The 14,464-nt window shown below is 42.9% G+C and overlaps 1 protein-coding gene across 1 annotated transcript in view; it reads right to left on the bottom strand.

Annotated features, from left to right (window-relative positions):
- The window catches only part of Rxfp1 (relaxin family peptide receptor 1), a 79,384-nt gene that overhangs the window by 49,157 nt on the left and 15,763 nt on the right, over positions 1 to 14,464 (bottom strand). Inside the window, exon 2 of the mRNA XM_042055985.1 lies at positions 7,945 to 8,082. Coding sequence (XP_041911919.1) covers positions 7,945 to 8,082 — 138 coding nt within the window. The remainder of the gene's footprint in view (positions 1 to 7,944; positions 8,083 to 14,464) is intronic.

The raw sequence follows: 14,464 nt of genomic DNA, 5'->3' as shown, positions 1-14,464 counted from the left end.
ATTCCTCATGCTTGGTTATTGTGTTAATTTCTTTATGTTTGGATGAAATGCCACAAAAATAGCTTAAAGAAGTAAGAGTTACTTCGTCTCACAGTTCAAGGGTGTAACTCGTCATGGCAGGGAAGGCAGGGCAGAAGCTTCAGGCAGCTGGCTGCCTTAGAGTCGGAAAGCGTACAGAGATGAACGGTGGTGACTTAACGTTTTCATGGTTATTCTTTTGCTTACGCTAGTCCCTTTTTAGGGTTTGCTGAAGATGGCGGTATATGCTCAGTTTGCTTTCTCCATTTTATTCAGTTTGGGATCCCAGCCCATGGAATGGTATCCACACCGGCAGGGTGGGCCTTCTTACTGCAATGAACTCAGGTCTAGAAAGTATCTCACAGACAAACCTAGAGACTTTCCTCCTTTGTAATTCTAGGTCCTAAGCTGATAATCTATGTTAAGCATCACGAGTCTACCTCTTCTAAGTCACTCTGAAGCCACATCTTCCACTGTTTGTACTCCTAGGCTCACGACCACCTAGTTAATGAAACCTGCATTTAGTCCAACTACAAAAGTTCCCCACAGTCTTGACCAGTTTCAACACTGTTTAAAAGTCCAAAACCCAAGTCTCAGTTGAGACTCAAGATGGTTTTTTAAACTGTGAGCTCCTATAAAATAATAATAAAATCTCATGTACTCTTAATATACAATGGCACAGACTAAATATGCCCATTCCAGCAGAGAAGAAAGGGGGCAGAGCAAGGGAAGAACAAACCAAAGGAGATGAATACCCAGGAAGGAAATCATTGCTGTTTGGCCACTCGGACTTTTGAACGAATCATCTAGACTCCACAGTGATTTGTTAGCCCCGTGTCTCCAGCTCTGCCTCTTGCAGCATGCAGTCTCTTTCTTGGGTGGCCTCTGTTCTGTCTCTGCAGAATTCCTTAGTGGAAACCTCACAGTCCTGGCATCTCCAACATCCCGAAGTTTCCACTGCATTGTAGGTTTCTACCTTTTTAGCTTCATGCAATTGCGTTTCAGAATCTCCTTACAGGGACTCCAACCCAAGCACACGATAGATGTTCAATCTGCTTTTAAGGACCTTCCTGCAAGCCTACAAGGCTCCCTCACCCTCGCATCTTTCATGCTTATAAAACCAGCACCACACAGACGCTGCTGCCGAGTTCCGCTGCCAGCTCCTGGTTGGTCTTGTTCTCTTGGACCGTGGTTGCAGCCACTGCTGTGCCTTACTGAACCTTGAGCAAACTTTTTTTTTTTTAGGTTACTGCTTTTGAACAAGAAACTAAGTATTCTTAGCTTAGGCTCCCCTTTCCAAATTAATTGGTGTTTTGCAGGCTGGAGGCTTCGTTGGTTGACTCTTGCTTAGGGCGGCTTTCCTATGGTCCCATAGAGGAACATGATGTTCATCTTTTCTGGTGCTAATCTTTTTTACATACCATAGCTACTTTTGCTACATGGTCTTTGTCCGCAACCTCAAACCCCCTTCCTCGGGTGATTCAGAGTTTCCACATCCCTCTCTTGCTTCCACCGTAGATCTGGGTGAGAGAGTGACACCTGTCGTCACGCCACCGCCTGATTTCTGTGCTGCTTTGGAATTTCCATTGCACAACAACCACAAGAAGAACCCATTCCTTTGAAATTCCGCAACACTCACTCCCACGTTTTATCACCTGGCTCTACAGAGGATGGGTGATCCTGCTTTCCTTCCTGAGTGTTCCAGATGATTCTGACACAGACAGACAGCAGCACTACATCCCGGGACATGGTAGAGGTTTGATCAGAGTTAAGGTCAGGACACAGGCAGAATGAAGTCAGAATCTTTCCCAAAATGACTTCTGGCCGTGTTCTTCCTGAAAACTCAGGCGCTGGGCCTCCACTGTTCGCCTGTTCCCTTGGCCTTTTGGTCTCCCAAACTCTCATCAGAATGGCCCATTAATCTCTGCTTATTTCCTTAGCCTGTACCTGCAAACCATTTCACATTCCTCTCACAGACCAGTTTTAAAAGCTTATAAACCATGTGTTCGTTTTTTATCACAGCAAAGATGCTACTTCCTGGCACATGTTTTCTGTATCAGTTGCTTAAAAAAATATTGTGTGTGTGTGTGTCTGTCTGTCTGTCTGCCCAGAGGGGGAGTCAGATTTCCCAAAGCTGGAGTTACAAGCAGTTGACAGCCCCCTGGTGTAGGTACCAGGATCAAACCATGGTCCTCTGGAAGAGCAGCAACTGCTTTTAATTGTTAAGCCATCTCCCTAACTTCTAAATCAGTTACCTTTAATGTATCTATTAAAACCTATGACAAAATATCTAATAAAAGTGATTTAAACTGGGCAGTGGTGGTGCACACCTTTAATCCCAGCACTTGGGAGGCAGAGGCAGGCGGATCTCTGTGAGTTTGAGACCAGCCTGGTCTACAAGAGCTAGCTCCAGGACAGGCTCTAGAAACTACAGGGAAACCCTGTCTCGAAAAAAGAAAAAAAAAAAAAAAAAAAGAGCTGGTTCCAGGACAGGCTCCAAAGCCACAGAATCCTGTCTCAGAAAAGAAAAGAAAAGAAAGATTATAGGCCACACTGGCCTCCAACTGGCAAAGAACTGGCTCCCTCTCCCTCCTGAATGTTGGAATCTTAAGTTTTACTTTCAATTTTTCTCTGATTAATGAAAAATGTTCTCTTCTAAAAAAAGGACATTTGATTCGACAATATACTTTTAATCACAAATGATCATGAATTCTTTCCATCTATATAAGGTAAAACACTTTATTTTGCATAGTTGGAAATATATCTAATACTGCTTCATCAGATATTCATGAAGTTTATATTCTGAAAAGACCACATTTCTGGTTTAATTTAATTAGCATTAGCAAGAATTTAAATATGAATGTCTTAAAAGTGAGCAGCCTTGGGAGCATGAATTATCCAGATACCATAAAGGGAAGAAATAAAAAGCCACAGCTGGCCAGGGAAATCAGAACAACGAGAGGCAGAAGCAACACAGGCTTCTAGTTGTAATCACCTGACTCTACAGATGGTGGAATTCTGCAGTCTCTTCTGAGCGCACCAGCCCACTCTGGCAAGGACAGACGCAGCAGTATGTACTTGGACATCTTAGAGGTTTGATCAGAGCGAACATTTTAACATGTTAGAGGGTAGGATTCTCATGCATGAACGGGGGGGGGTGTCACAAAATCATCATATCTATCTTCTGCTAAACACCTCTCCTATAGCATCTCATTTAATCCCCAACATCTTCCTCCCACTCTCTGTAGAATATGTGTACTGCCCTTGGAAGGAGTCATATCCTCTGGAGCTAGGGTTAGAGATGGTTCTGAGGTACCTGAGTATCCTCTGCAGCAGTTGCGAGTGCTATTGACTGCTGAGCTTTGTTTGTCTCCAGCCTTCACCGACCCATAGCATAGGCATTTTTTTTTTTTTTTTCAGAAACGAGAAGCGTCATTTAGCACTCTTCAGGCCAGCACTGAAGTAGGAATTTTGGAGGCTGAGCCAGCTGCATCGAATGCCTTATTGTCTGTGTTTGCGCCGCTCACTGGGGAGTCTTGAGGAACGCACCAGACTAAAGATTATTATCACAAGAACGGCTACTTATTATTTTTATTTTTTAATATGGTCTCTTTAAGACTGCCACTAAAGCTAGCGTTTCCTTTTATGCGGAAGACCTGCTTTTACTGGTGAACTTGAGACAGTTACCCGGCTTCTGCCTCCTGGAACCCATTCTGCCTGATGGGACGCCACCTGGGACTGTGTCCAAATACCAAGCAGGTGCGGAGGGAAGCGGCTGGCAGCACACAGATCAGGGTTGCCATTTGCATCGTAATTTTCGGTTATTTTAGCAAACGCTGTTCTTTGAAATGTTTGCGAACCTCTCACTCAAAGGCAAATGAAGCTTTCACTCACGAGTTAAGTGTCTGCACTTGGTTTACCCCCTATGGAGAGAGAAAGTGTTCCAAACTGAGAAGCTGTGAAAATACAACCAGGGGAAGGTGTTAAAACAAACAAAACCAAAACAAAACAAAGCAAAACAACAAAGCAAAGCAAAGCAAACCATAAAAGCCTGAGGCTGGAGGGTGTGGCTCGGTGACTGCTTGCCTAAACTCAGCTTCAGTTCTGCCTGCTTGGCTTGGGGGATCCAACAGGGATGTTTGTGGTCAAAGAGAAACTGCAGCTTGCAGTTCTGCACCTTAGCCCAGGTGAGAAGCTCGGCCAGAGGAGGCTCAGGCAGTGAAACTGAAGACTTTGTTAGCGCTTTGCGGTTCTTGGCTATTGCCCTGGGATTCCCACAGGCAGCAGGAGTTGGGTGAAAATGGTTACTTCATATCCTGTTAGGAAGATGATCTAGGGTTGTTTGTGATTATACTCTTCATTTACAAGAAATGACCTGTTTCTCAAGGCCCAAGCGCTGGCTCTGACATAAGCTGGGTGAAGCTTACTCAGAGTGGAGGTTTTTAAGCCTTTTCTCCTTTCCGTTCTGTTTGTAAAGGAAGTTTCATTCATAAGGGTGGTGCTTTGTAAATCTGGAATGCCCAGAGTCAGGCAGCGAGGCCTCCTGCAGGCTTATCATTTATACAGTGCATCCAGCCTTAGCACTGTAGGTATGTTTCGGCCTTCCAAAAATAGCCTCATGTTTTCCTGCAAGTGAGAATATTACTAGCTTGTATATTGATTAACAGATTTTTTTTTTTTTTTTTTTTTTTTTTTTTTTGCGGTGAACCAGCTTCAGGGCATTCAAGTGGTTTTGATAAATTTGTACTTTAAAGTTTCAGAAACTTGAACAAAAACATCAACTGCAAGCTAGCTATTTTTCTAAATATCTGATGTGGCCAACAGCCTCACTCACTGCCCTTGTAAGGCTGTAGGATGGGTTGTTGTTGGAACAAGTCTACCTCTGTTTCAGGATTCTCCCATTTCCTCCCTAGCTGGATTAAATAGAACGGCAGAGCAGTCTCTAACATGCTGTGAGTCCCTGTCATATGCCTGGCACTCTCCTAGTCCTTTATACTTAATCTTCTCAAAGTCTCAGTGTAGGTGCCATCATTAAACCTTTCTACAGAATGAGGAAACCAAGGCACACAGAGGTTAAAAAGTGTTCTCAAAAGTTTGCCAAATTGGTGAGTGAACGCTGTTCCTAGGTTCAGTCTCCAGATACCCTGTTCTCAATTTTGATACCGTTGTGCCTCAAAGACATGAGCGCTGCAGGTTTCTTGGTTAAAAAAATCTTGACTATGCCAAATAACTGCTTATCTGAAATACTGAGGGTAACACTATTCCCTATGAAACAACTGGAGCTGCCCAGCATAGCCAAGACAATCCTGTACAATAAAGGAACTTCTGGAAGCATCACAATCCCCGACTTCAAACTCTACTATAGAGTTTGTCTCAGTACTGAAAACAATCTGGTATTGGCATCAAAACAGACAGGAGAATAAATGGAACTCAATCAAAGACCTGGATATCAATCCACATACTTATGAACAACTGATTTTTGAGAGAGAAACAAAAAATATATAAAATGGAAAAAAAGAAAGTATATTCAAGAAATGGTGCTGGCATAACTGGATATCAATGTGTAGAAGAATGCTAATAGATTCATATCTATTGCTATGCACAAAACTCAAGTTCAAATGGATCAAAGACCTCAACATAAAATCAACCACACTGAACTTCACAGAAGAGAAAGTGGGAAGGACACTTGAGCGCATTGGCACAGGCGACCACTTCCTAAATAGAACCCCAGTATCAGACACTGGGAGAATCAATTAATAAATGGGACCTCCTGAAACTGAGAATCTTTCGTAAAGCAAAGGACAAGGTCAATAAGACAAAACGGCAACCTATAGAATGGGAAAAGATCTTTACCAACCCATATCAGACAGAAGGCTGATCTCCAAAATATACAAAGAACTCAAGAAATTGGTCATCAAAAGAACAAATAATCCAATAAAAAATGGAGTACAGACCTAAAAAGAGAACTCTCAACAGAGGAATCTAAAATGACTGAGAGACACTTAAGGAAATATTCAACATCCTTAGCCATCAGAGAAATGCAAATCAAAACAACTCTGAGATTTCATCTTACACCTGTAAGAATGGCCAAGATAAAAAACGTTGATGACAGCTTATGCTGGAGAGGTTGTGGAATAAAGGGAACACTCCTGCATTGCTGGTGGGAATGCAAGCTGGTACAGCCCCTTTGGATGTCAGTGTGGCGATTTCTCAGAAAATTAGGAAACAACCTTCCTCAAGACCCAGCAATACCACTTTTGGGTATATATCCAAAGGATGCTCAATCGTGCCACAAGGACATGTGCTCAACTATGTTCATAGCAGCATTGTTTGTCATAGCCAGAACCTGGAAGCAACCTAAATGCTCCTCTACTGAAGAATGGATAAGGAAAATGTGTTACATTTACAGAATGGAGTACTACATAGCAGAAAAAAATAATGACATCTTGAAATTTGTGGGCAAATTGATGGATCTAGAAAACATCATATTGAGTGAGGTAACCCAGACCCAGAAAGACAAATATCATATGTACTCACTCATAAGTGGCTTTTAGACATAAAACAAAGAAAAATCAGCCTACAATCATAATTCCAGGGAACCTAGACAACAATGAGGACCCTAAGAGAGATAGACATACATAAATCTAATCTACATGGGAAATAGAAAAAGACAAGAGCTCCTGAGTAAATTGGGAGCATGGCAACCATGGGAGAGGAGTAAAGGGAGGGGAGAAGAAGTGGGGGGAAATGGGGAAAATACATAGCTCAATAAGAATAAATTTTTAAAAAAAGAGAAAAAAACCCAGCTGGCGCTGGATGTGACAGTTCGTCACTATAGTAACAGTAATAGGGAGGCAGAGGGCTCTAGTAGGCCCAAACATGGCAAACAAGGCTCTGTCAGGCCTTGCCCTTCTCCATGCCCTCTGCCTTGCTAAACTGTTAGATTATGTTCCTCAAGCTAACCTCCTAAGTCTATTCCCTTATTTAGCCACTTCCTTCTCCTGAGGCTGACTACCAGGGTTGAGCTATCATAGTATTGAAGTCCAGCAATCGAAAGTTCCCTTTTGGCTACCTTAATTAATGTGCCCAATCAAAACAAACCAATTCATCCTAACGCAGGGTTTCCCCTTTTCCCTTTATAAATGCCATTTACTATGGGCTACATCCTCTCTATCCAGAGGCAGATCTCTGTACCTGCATGGTGTGGGAAGTCCTTCTGTATGTGTGTTGTTTTTATTGGTTAATGAATTAAGCTGCTTTGGCCTAGAGCAGGGCAGAATAGAGTAAGGTGGGGATTCCAAGCAGATAGAGGAGGAAAGAAGGCAGAGTCAGGCAGATGCCATGTAGCTGCCTAAGGAGAAAGATGCCTACCCATAGGCCACAGTCTTGTGGTAAAATATAAAATAATAGGAATGGGTTAATTTAAGATGTGTTAGTTAATAAGAAGCCTAAACTAAGCCAGGTGGTGGTGATGAACGCCTTTCATCCCAGCACTTGGGAGGCAGAGGCAGGCAAATCTCTGTGTGTTTGAAGCCAGCTGGGTCTACAAAAGCTAGTTCTAGGACAGGCTCCAAAGCTAGAGAGAAACCCTGTCTTGAAAAACAAAACAAAACAAAAAAGGAAGGAAGAAAGAAAGAAAAAAGATGCCTAAGCTAATAGGCCAAATAGTGTTTTCATTAATATAGTTTCTGGGTGATTATTTTGGGTCTGGGTGGCAGGGAATGAACAAGCAGCCTCCTACTACACCTCCAGGGCAAATAAATCTCCTTTGTGCTGAGATCTTGGTCTTGGGGTGTCTTGTGCTGATTCTGGCCCTTTCCTAAAGTAGACATGGAAGCAAATCAACCCCCAACCAGGCACGCTCTATACTCAGTTCTCTTCCAGGTTGGTGTGGTCAGGCCTTGCCGGCTGTGACCCCTCACTCACCGCAGTTTTCTTCGTCCGCTCGGTTACCACAGTCGTCCACACCGTTGCAGTGAAGCAGCTGGGGCAAGCACTTGGTGATGTTCCCACAGGGGAAGGAACCAAGGGGACAGCTGACATCCTGTGCACTCCCAGGAGTAACTGGGGAAGAGGGAGAGAGATGCAATGTTTGGAGACGGTTAATATACACATAGCACTAAAGGTAGTCCCCTCATAGTTCCCACCCGTTTGTCCCCTGGACCGGTTACAGCAGGAACCTGGCATTACTATCTAGGACGGCTATGGCTGCTTTCTAGAGTCTCTGCCTCACTAGAATGCTCTTACTGGCTTCTGTTCCTAGGATTCTCTTGCCAACCAACCTCTCTTTCTTTATCCACTGCCCCTACACCTCTGAGTGCCAAAGTGGACCGCTTTCCCTGCAGAGACTTTCTCTAGCATGCTCTGGCACCTGTCACTCCTTACACCCCCAACACAGAATATCTTCCTGCGAGGTCCCAAATGCCTTCAGGTCACAATTTCTCGGGACAAACGACCTGGAAGCAGTGCTCTTGGAAAGTTCTGGAGACGCTGAAGGCAATCTGTAAAGACATGGGAAGAATGTCTCCCTTCGATTATGGCATCAGTTCCTTACAGCAGAAGGAAGAAGTCGTGTTGTTGTGGGACTGGCAAATACGAGATGTGATAATGAACCTCTCTGGAAGGTCACCCAAAGGTTTGCAAAGTAACATCCCTGGGAAAGCATGCCAGCCTGCCTGTCACCTGACTACCCAGATGTCTCATGATGTTTGGCTTTGTCCCAGCACAACCATGGGACTGGAACAAAAGTGAAAGACTTTGAAACTGGAAAAACACACAAGATCACAGAACGGAGTTCTCTTCACCTCACAGCTTCTTTGTTTGGTTTGTTTGTTTGATTGTTGTTTTTTCAACTCTAGCATATAAAAATGCAAATAACCATTGTCCCTAGAAATACAGATTTTCTGTGGTAGAGACAAGATGGTGAGATATATTAATTATTGTTCCATGGTATTTTGGTTGATTTTGTATGCTTTTGTTCCATTGTTCCTATTGGCTAAACACACACATAAATCTCTCTTGAATTACCACTGATTTTCTTATTAGTAAATGAGTTAAATAGTCTTTGAGACATTTTGATTCTATATCTGTATGACTCATAACTCCTAATCTCTTCTTCCCCCAATTCTTGTTAAATTATCCTGTAACAGGTGTGGGGGATTTACTTGGTGTTCCAGAGTTGGTATTTTGAACTAAAGACATTTGGACCTCAACAGATGGAGAAATGTGCCTTCTTAGAACTCATTTGTCTGACTAACAGCAGAAACATCTGGGAAATAAAGCTGGCATTGACTCCCTCTTTGGGCCAGTCTAGTTAGTCCCAGGAGTGAGGCCAAGGGTAACCTCTAGTGGACCTCTTTCCTGAGGATATGAGAATGAGGATGGATGGCCCTCATAGCTAATATATTCAAATGTTTAGTCACCAGGGAGTGGGACTTTTGGGAAGAATCAGGAGGTTTGAGCTTGTTGCAGGAAGTGTGTCATTGAATGTGGGCTTTGGGGTTTCAAAAGTCAGTGCCAGGCCCAATGTCTCTCTCTTTTCCTGCTGCCTGTGGATCAGGATGTAAAGCTCTCAGCTACTATACCAACAGCGTGCCTGTCTGCTCCCCACTGTAATGATAATGAACTGATCTTCTAAAACTATAAGCAGCCCCAATTAAATGCCTTATTTTATAAGAATTGCCTTGGTCATGGTGTCTCTTCCCAGCACTAGAGCAGTGACAAAGAGAGCCCCAGAGGATGAATAGAGACACACATCAGATGCACAGGGGCAGAGATGACACAGAGACCCACATCAGATGCACAGGGGCAGAGATGACACAGAGACCCACATCAGATGCACAGGGGCAGAGATGACACAGAGACCCACATCAGATGCACAGGGGTAGAGATGACACAGAGACCCACATCAGATGCACAGGGGCAGAGATGACACAGAGACCCACATCAGATGCACAGGGACAGAGATGACACAGACTTTCTTATCTGCTGTTTGGTCTCTTAAACACCTCTTTGGGCAAGTGAGCTGGCTTAGTGGGTAAAGATGCTTGCCACTAAGCCTGATGACCTAGCTTCCATCCTGGGTCTTACTCTTGCAAGTTATTCTCTGACTTCCACATGTATGTTGTGGCACGAATATGTGTTCTCTCTCTCTCTCTCTCTCTCTCTCTCTCTCTCTCTCTCTCTCTCTCTTTCTCTTTCTCTCTCCTTTCTACTTGTTTGTCTAAGATGAAGCTTTGACTGACTTGTACAATTTTCGCCTTGAAGGATATATATATATATATATATATATATATATATATATATGTGTGTGTGTGTGTGTGTGTGTGTGTGTGTGTATTTTCTTAAAAATTTATTTATATGAATGTGTGTGTGTCTGTCACACATATGTGGGTGCTGAGGAGGACAACAAAGGGTGTTAGACACCCTGAAGCTGAAGCTCAGGTAGTTGTGAGCTGTCCAGTCACAGAACAGGAAACAAGTTTCAGTGCCCTAGAAAAAAAGGTGTGATTTCTTAACTGCTGAATCATCTCTCCAACTCCAGATCCCCAGATCTCTCTCTCTCTGTCTCTCTGTCTGTTTGTCTGTCTGTCTGTCTGTCTGTCTCTCCCCCCACTCTCTCCTTCCTTCCCCCCTTTATTTTTTCTTTTTTCTTCCTCCCCTTTTTGAGATATAGTCCTCTTATATTGCCAAAGCTGGTTTTGAACTCATATCCCCTTAACCCCAGATTCCCAAGTACACATGGTTACAAGTAAGCATCACTGTGTCTGGTTCTACATGTGCACTTTAATCAGAAAAAATGGAATAAAATATATAAGCAGCATTGAAATGCTGAAGAAAAGTTGACATTTGCTATATTTAAAATTCATTTTATTGGATTTTTAAAAGAATTTTAAGCAAACATTTGAACCATATAAAATAAAATTAGTGCACGTGTAAGATTTTCTTCAAATAATAGTTCAGTATGTTTGTGAAGGGGTTTGTAAGGAGCTCAGCTCCCTCAACTTAAGCTGAACTTGGTGAGTTAGAAAGTGAGGATGATTTCCCATCCTGAAAGATTATGAATAGAATAGTAAGACCTGAAACAAGAAATCAAAGGTTTCATGATTGTGCACATAGTAAACTCACATCACTGTTAGACGCAAGTGTGGTGGGCACTGTTGGCTTGCTGGTTACCTGGCTATTCCAGAAACCCTGCCGGCTCACAGCCTCCCCATCACGGACTGGAAAGAACAACTTTTCCAGCTCTCCTGCTTTCAGTTGGCTACAACACACTCTTCTGGCGATGGAGACCGCACGTGGGTGCTCCCCAGAAAGTCCTGGAGAAGCTCACGTTCCTGAATCTAACAAATGCCTTCCATGTTCCAGCCTCCAACATGAGATGGCGTGTAGACCCTCAGCAACCTCCTCGCAGCTGTGATTAGCCAGCACCGACACACGAAAGGCGCTCGCAGAGCCAAGTCACACATGCTGACCTTGGAATCACTAGCTCACCAGGTTCTTTTCAGTGAGAAGAATAAACCTCTGTTACTTTAGACTTGTAGGCTCCTATTTTTTTCTTCTAATAACTGAATTTCCAGTATACTGGGTGTGGTGGCACATACCTTTAATCCCAGCACTGGGGAGGCAGGAAGATCTCTGAGGGGTCTAGGTCAGTGTGGTCTACGTAGTGGGTTCCAGGACAGTCAGAGCTACATAGTGAGACTCTTTTCCAAACAAAATCAAACCAACCAACCAAGCAAGAAAGAAACACTAGTGTCTTTTTTCCTCCACACAGTTTCCTTTTAAAGATGAGAAATTTCAGGTCAGGTTGACAATCTATTTGAAAGGATGACAGACTCGCCAGAGAGATGGATGGAGGGTACATTAGTAGCATAGGTTTCTATGATGGGAGGATTTGTGGTGGCCTTATCACAGCAACTGAGATTAGAGACCTTCCTGAGCTATCACATCTTCTCTGGTGCCTAGCTGGATGGAAGCAAAGAGCATTGGCATGGGGACATTTTGCCAGTGGCAAGTAGGTATGTTGTGTTCTGTGTGACAGGATGGGTCCTGGTGGCCCTGCAGACTTGAGTTCACATTCTCCACACAAGCTGGGGAGGAGCAGCCAGAGCTGAGCCTGGGTCCTTCTGCTTCCTGAAAATACCATGTTAGAGTCCCAGGCTGTGGAGGAGAACTTGACTTTCCCCTTGGGAGAAAAGGCCCACTAAACATTAAAATACCCTGCAAGCTTTATACCTTAGTTTTCCATGAATGAATAGTCACAGTTCTGAGGTTCCTTTGGCCTGATGATAAATTTCATTTGTCATTTAATTTTATGTATTAAGCTAATGCCAATTCAGTAATATCACCGAAGCAGAGGAAAGCATTTAACATTACTGCAGAATTTTATAGGAATATCAATTTTGAAAAGGCAAGTGCATCTCTCGACTGCCTTCTTGCTGTCCCAGTTTGCATGTTATAACCTTGCAATTTATATTAGAAAAAGAAGCAGTCTTTTTTTTGTTAATATGCATGCCATTAATTCAGAATTTTCAGCCACTTGTCTTAATGGTGAATGCTTAATCGTCATGCAAATATTTGCAAAACACACCCGCACCTGGTATGGTGGAAGAAAAGCAGTCATTATGGGGACTCCATGGGCTAGGGCTCCCAGCCTTCATCTGTCACCTCCACAGATCCGTGAGTTTCTGAAAGCCTCAACCTTAGCTTTCATTATGAGGAAAATCAGTGAGTACAATAACTCAATGGCTTTCCTTCCTCCCAAGTAGCTTACATGTCAAATCATATCATATCATATCCCATCACATCACATCATTAAATGTAGGTCCTGTATATGAAAGAGAGGGGCAAAGTGATAATGATATTTATCTTTCTATCCTCCATTGCTCTTTTGTTCTTTGTCCTATCCCTGTTTCTCATTCATTTCCCGGCCTCCTAGACCTGAATAATCACACAGAAACTATAGTAATTGCAACACTGTTTGGCCAATGGTTCATGCATATTTCTAGCTAGCTCTTACATATTAAATTAACCTATTTCTATTATTCTGTATATCGCCACGAGGCTGTGGTTTACCAGGTAAGGTTCTGGCAGGTGTCTTTCTCCTTCAGCAGCTACAGGGCATTCCCTTGACTCTGCCTACTTATATATGACTATATATCTCTGTTTGGATTTCCTGCCTGGCTCTATTCTGCTGAAGTTTTTGGCTGAAACAGATTTATTCATTAGCCAATAAGAGCAACACATATGCAGAAGAACAACCCACATCATTTCTCCCATCTTCATCATTCTCTATTTTTATGTCTTACATTTGTGTGTGTGTGTGTATGTGCACATGTGCATATGTGTATAATTAAATCTTGACTCTTGAGATGAGAGAAACATACAATAATTGTCATTTTGAGACTGGCGTATTTTATTTGACATGCTCTCCAGTTCCATTCATTCTGTTGAATTACATAATACCATTCATGTAGGTAATGCTTTTATCTATTAATGATCACTTAAGATGATTCTATACCTTGGCTGTTGTGACTAGTGTTCCAACAAACACGGAAAACATGGATGTTCAGGTGTCTTGTGGTATGCTGAGGATTCTGTGGTATATTCCCAGGAGTAGAATGTTGAGTTATATGATAGTTCTATTTTTAGTTTTCTGAGGAACTTCCGCAATAATGGGAAGTTATTCTTATTCATACCAGCAGCAAACAGTTGAGAATAACCATTCTGGTTGGGTCGAGAGATGCTTTCCAAGTCATTTCAACTCGTAGTCTCTCCAGGATAAGACTATTGAACATTTTTTTTTCAAATATAGGCTAGCCATTTGCCTGTCTTTCCCTTCCTCTTTCCCTCCCTCACTCCTTCCATCCCTCTTTCCCTTCCTTCCTTTCTCTCTATGAGTTGGGATCTCACTGTGTACCTCTCGCTGGCCTTGAATTGGGTGAGATCTGCCTGCTTCTGCCTCTTGAGTGCTGAGATTAAAGACAAGGTGTGCACAATCATGCCATCGGTATTTTTTTTCTGTTGAGAATTATCCAGTTCATTTGCTCATTTGTTGATGCGAGTTTTGGGATGTTGAATTTTTTTTTGAGTGCCTTTTAGACTCTAGCCATGAGTCCCTCGGCAGAGACTCTCTTCTGTTCCGTAGGCTATTTTTTCACCGCTGGTTGTTTGCTTTGACAGTAGGGAATGTTTTTTCCTGAACAGTTTAAGTCTCCTCTTTCTTGGAAGATCTTTGAGCTTGGGTCGCTGTTAAAAGAGATGAGCAATCATATCTACTCATTTCCAAGCGAGAAACAAAGAACTTGGTGAGTACCAGCTTTATGTTTTCTGTCAGAGAGCAAGTTATTGCTATTTTTGTATGACCACATTATGTCCTGGAATCTGTTTTGACTGCGCGCACAGGGAAGGGAAGCAGCTGGGCTCTGTGTAGCTCTGGAGTCTT

Source organism: Arvicola amphibius, chromosome 11 (genome assembly GCF_903992535.2).
Source record: "Arvicola amphibius chromosome 11, mArvAmp1.2, whole genome shotgun sequence".
Taxonomy (NCBI): domain Eukaryota; kingdom Metazoa; phylum Chordata; class Mammalia; order Rodentia; family Cricetidae; genus Arvicola; species Arvicola amphibius.
This window is presented reverse-complemented; position numbering and strand designations above follow the sequence as displayed.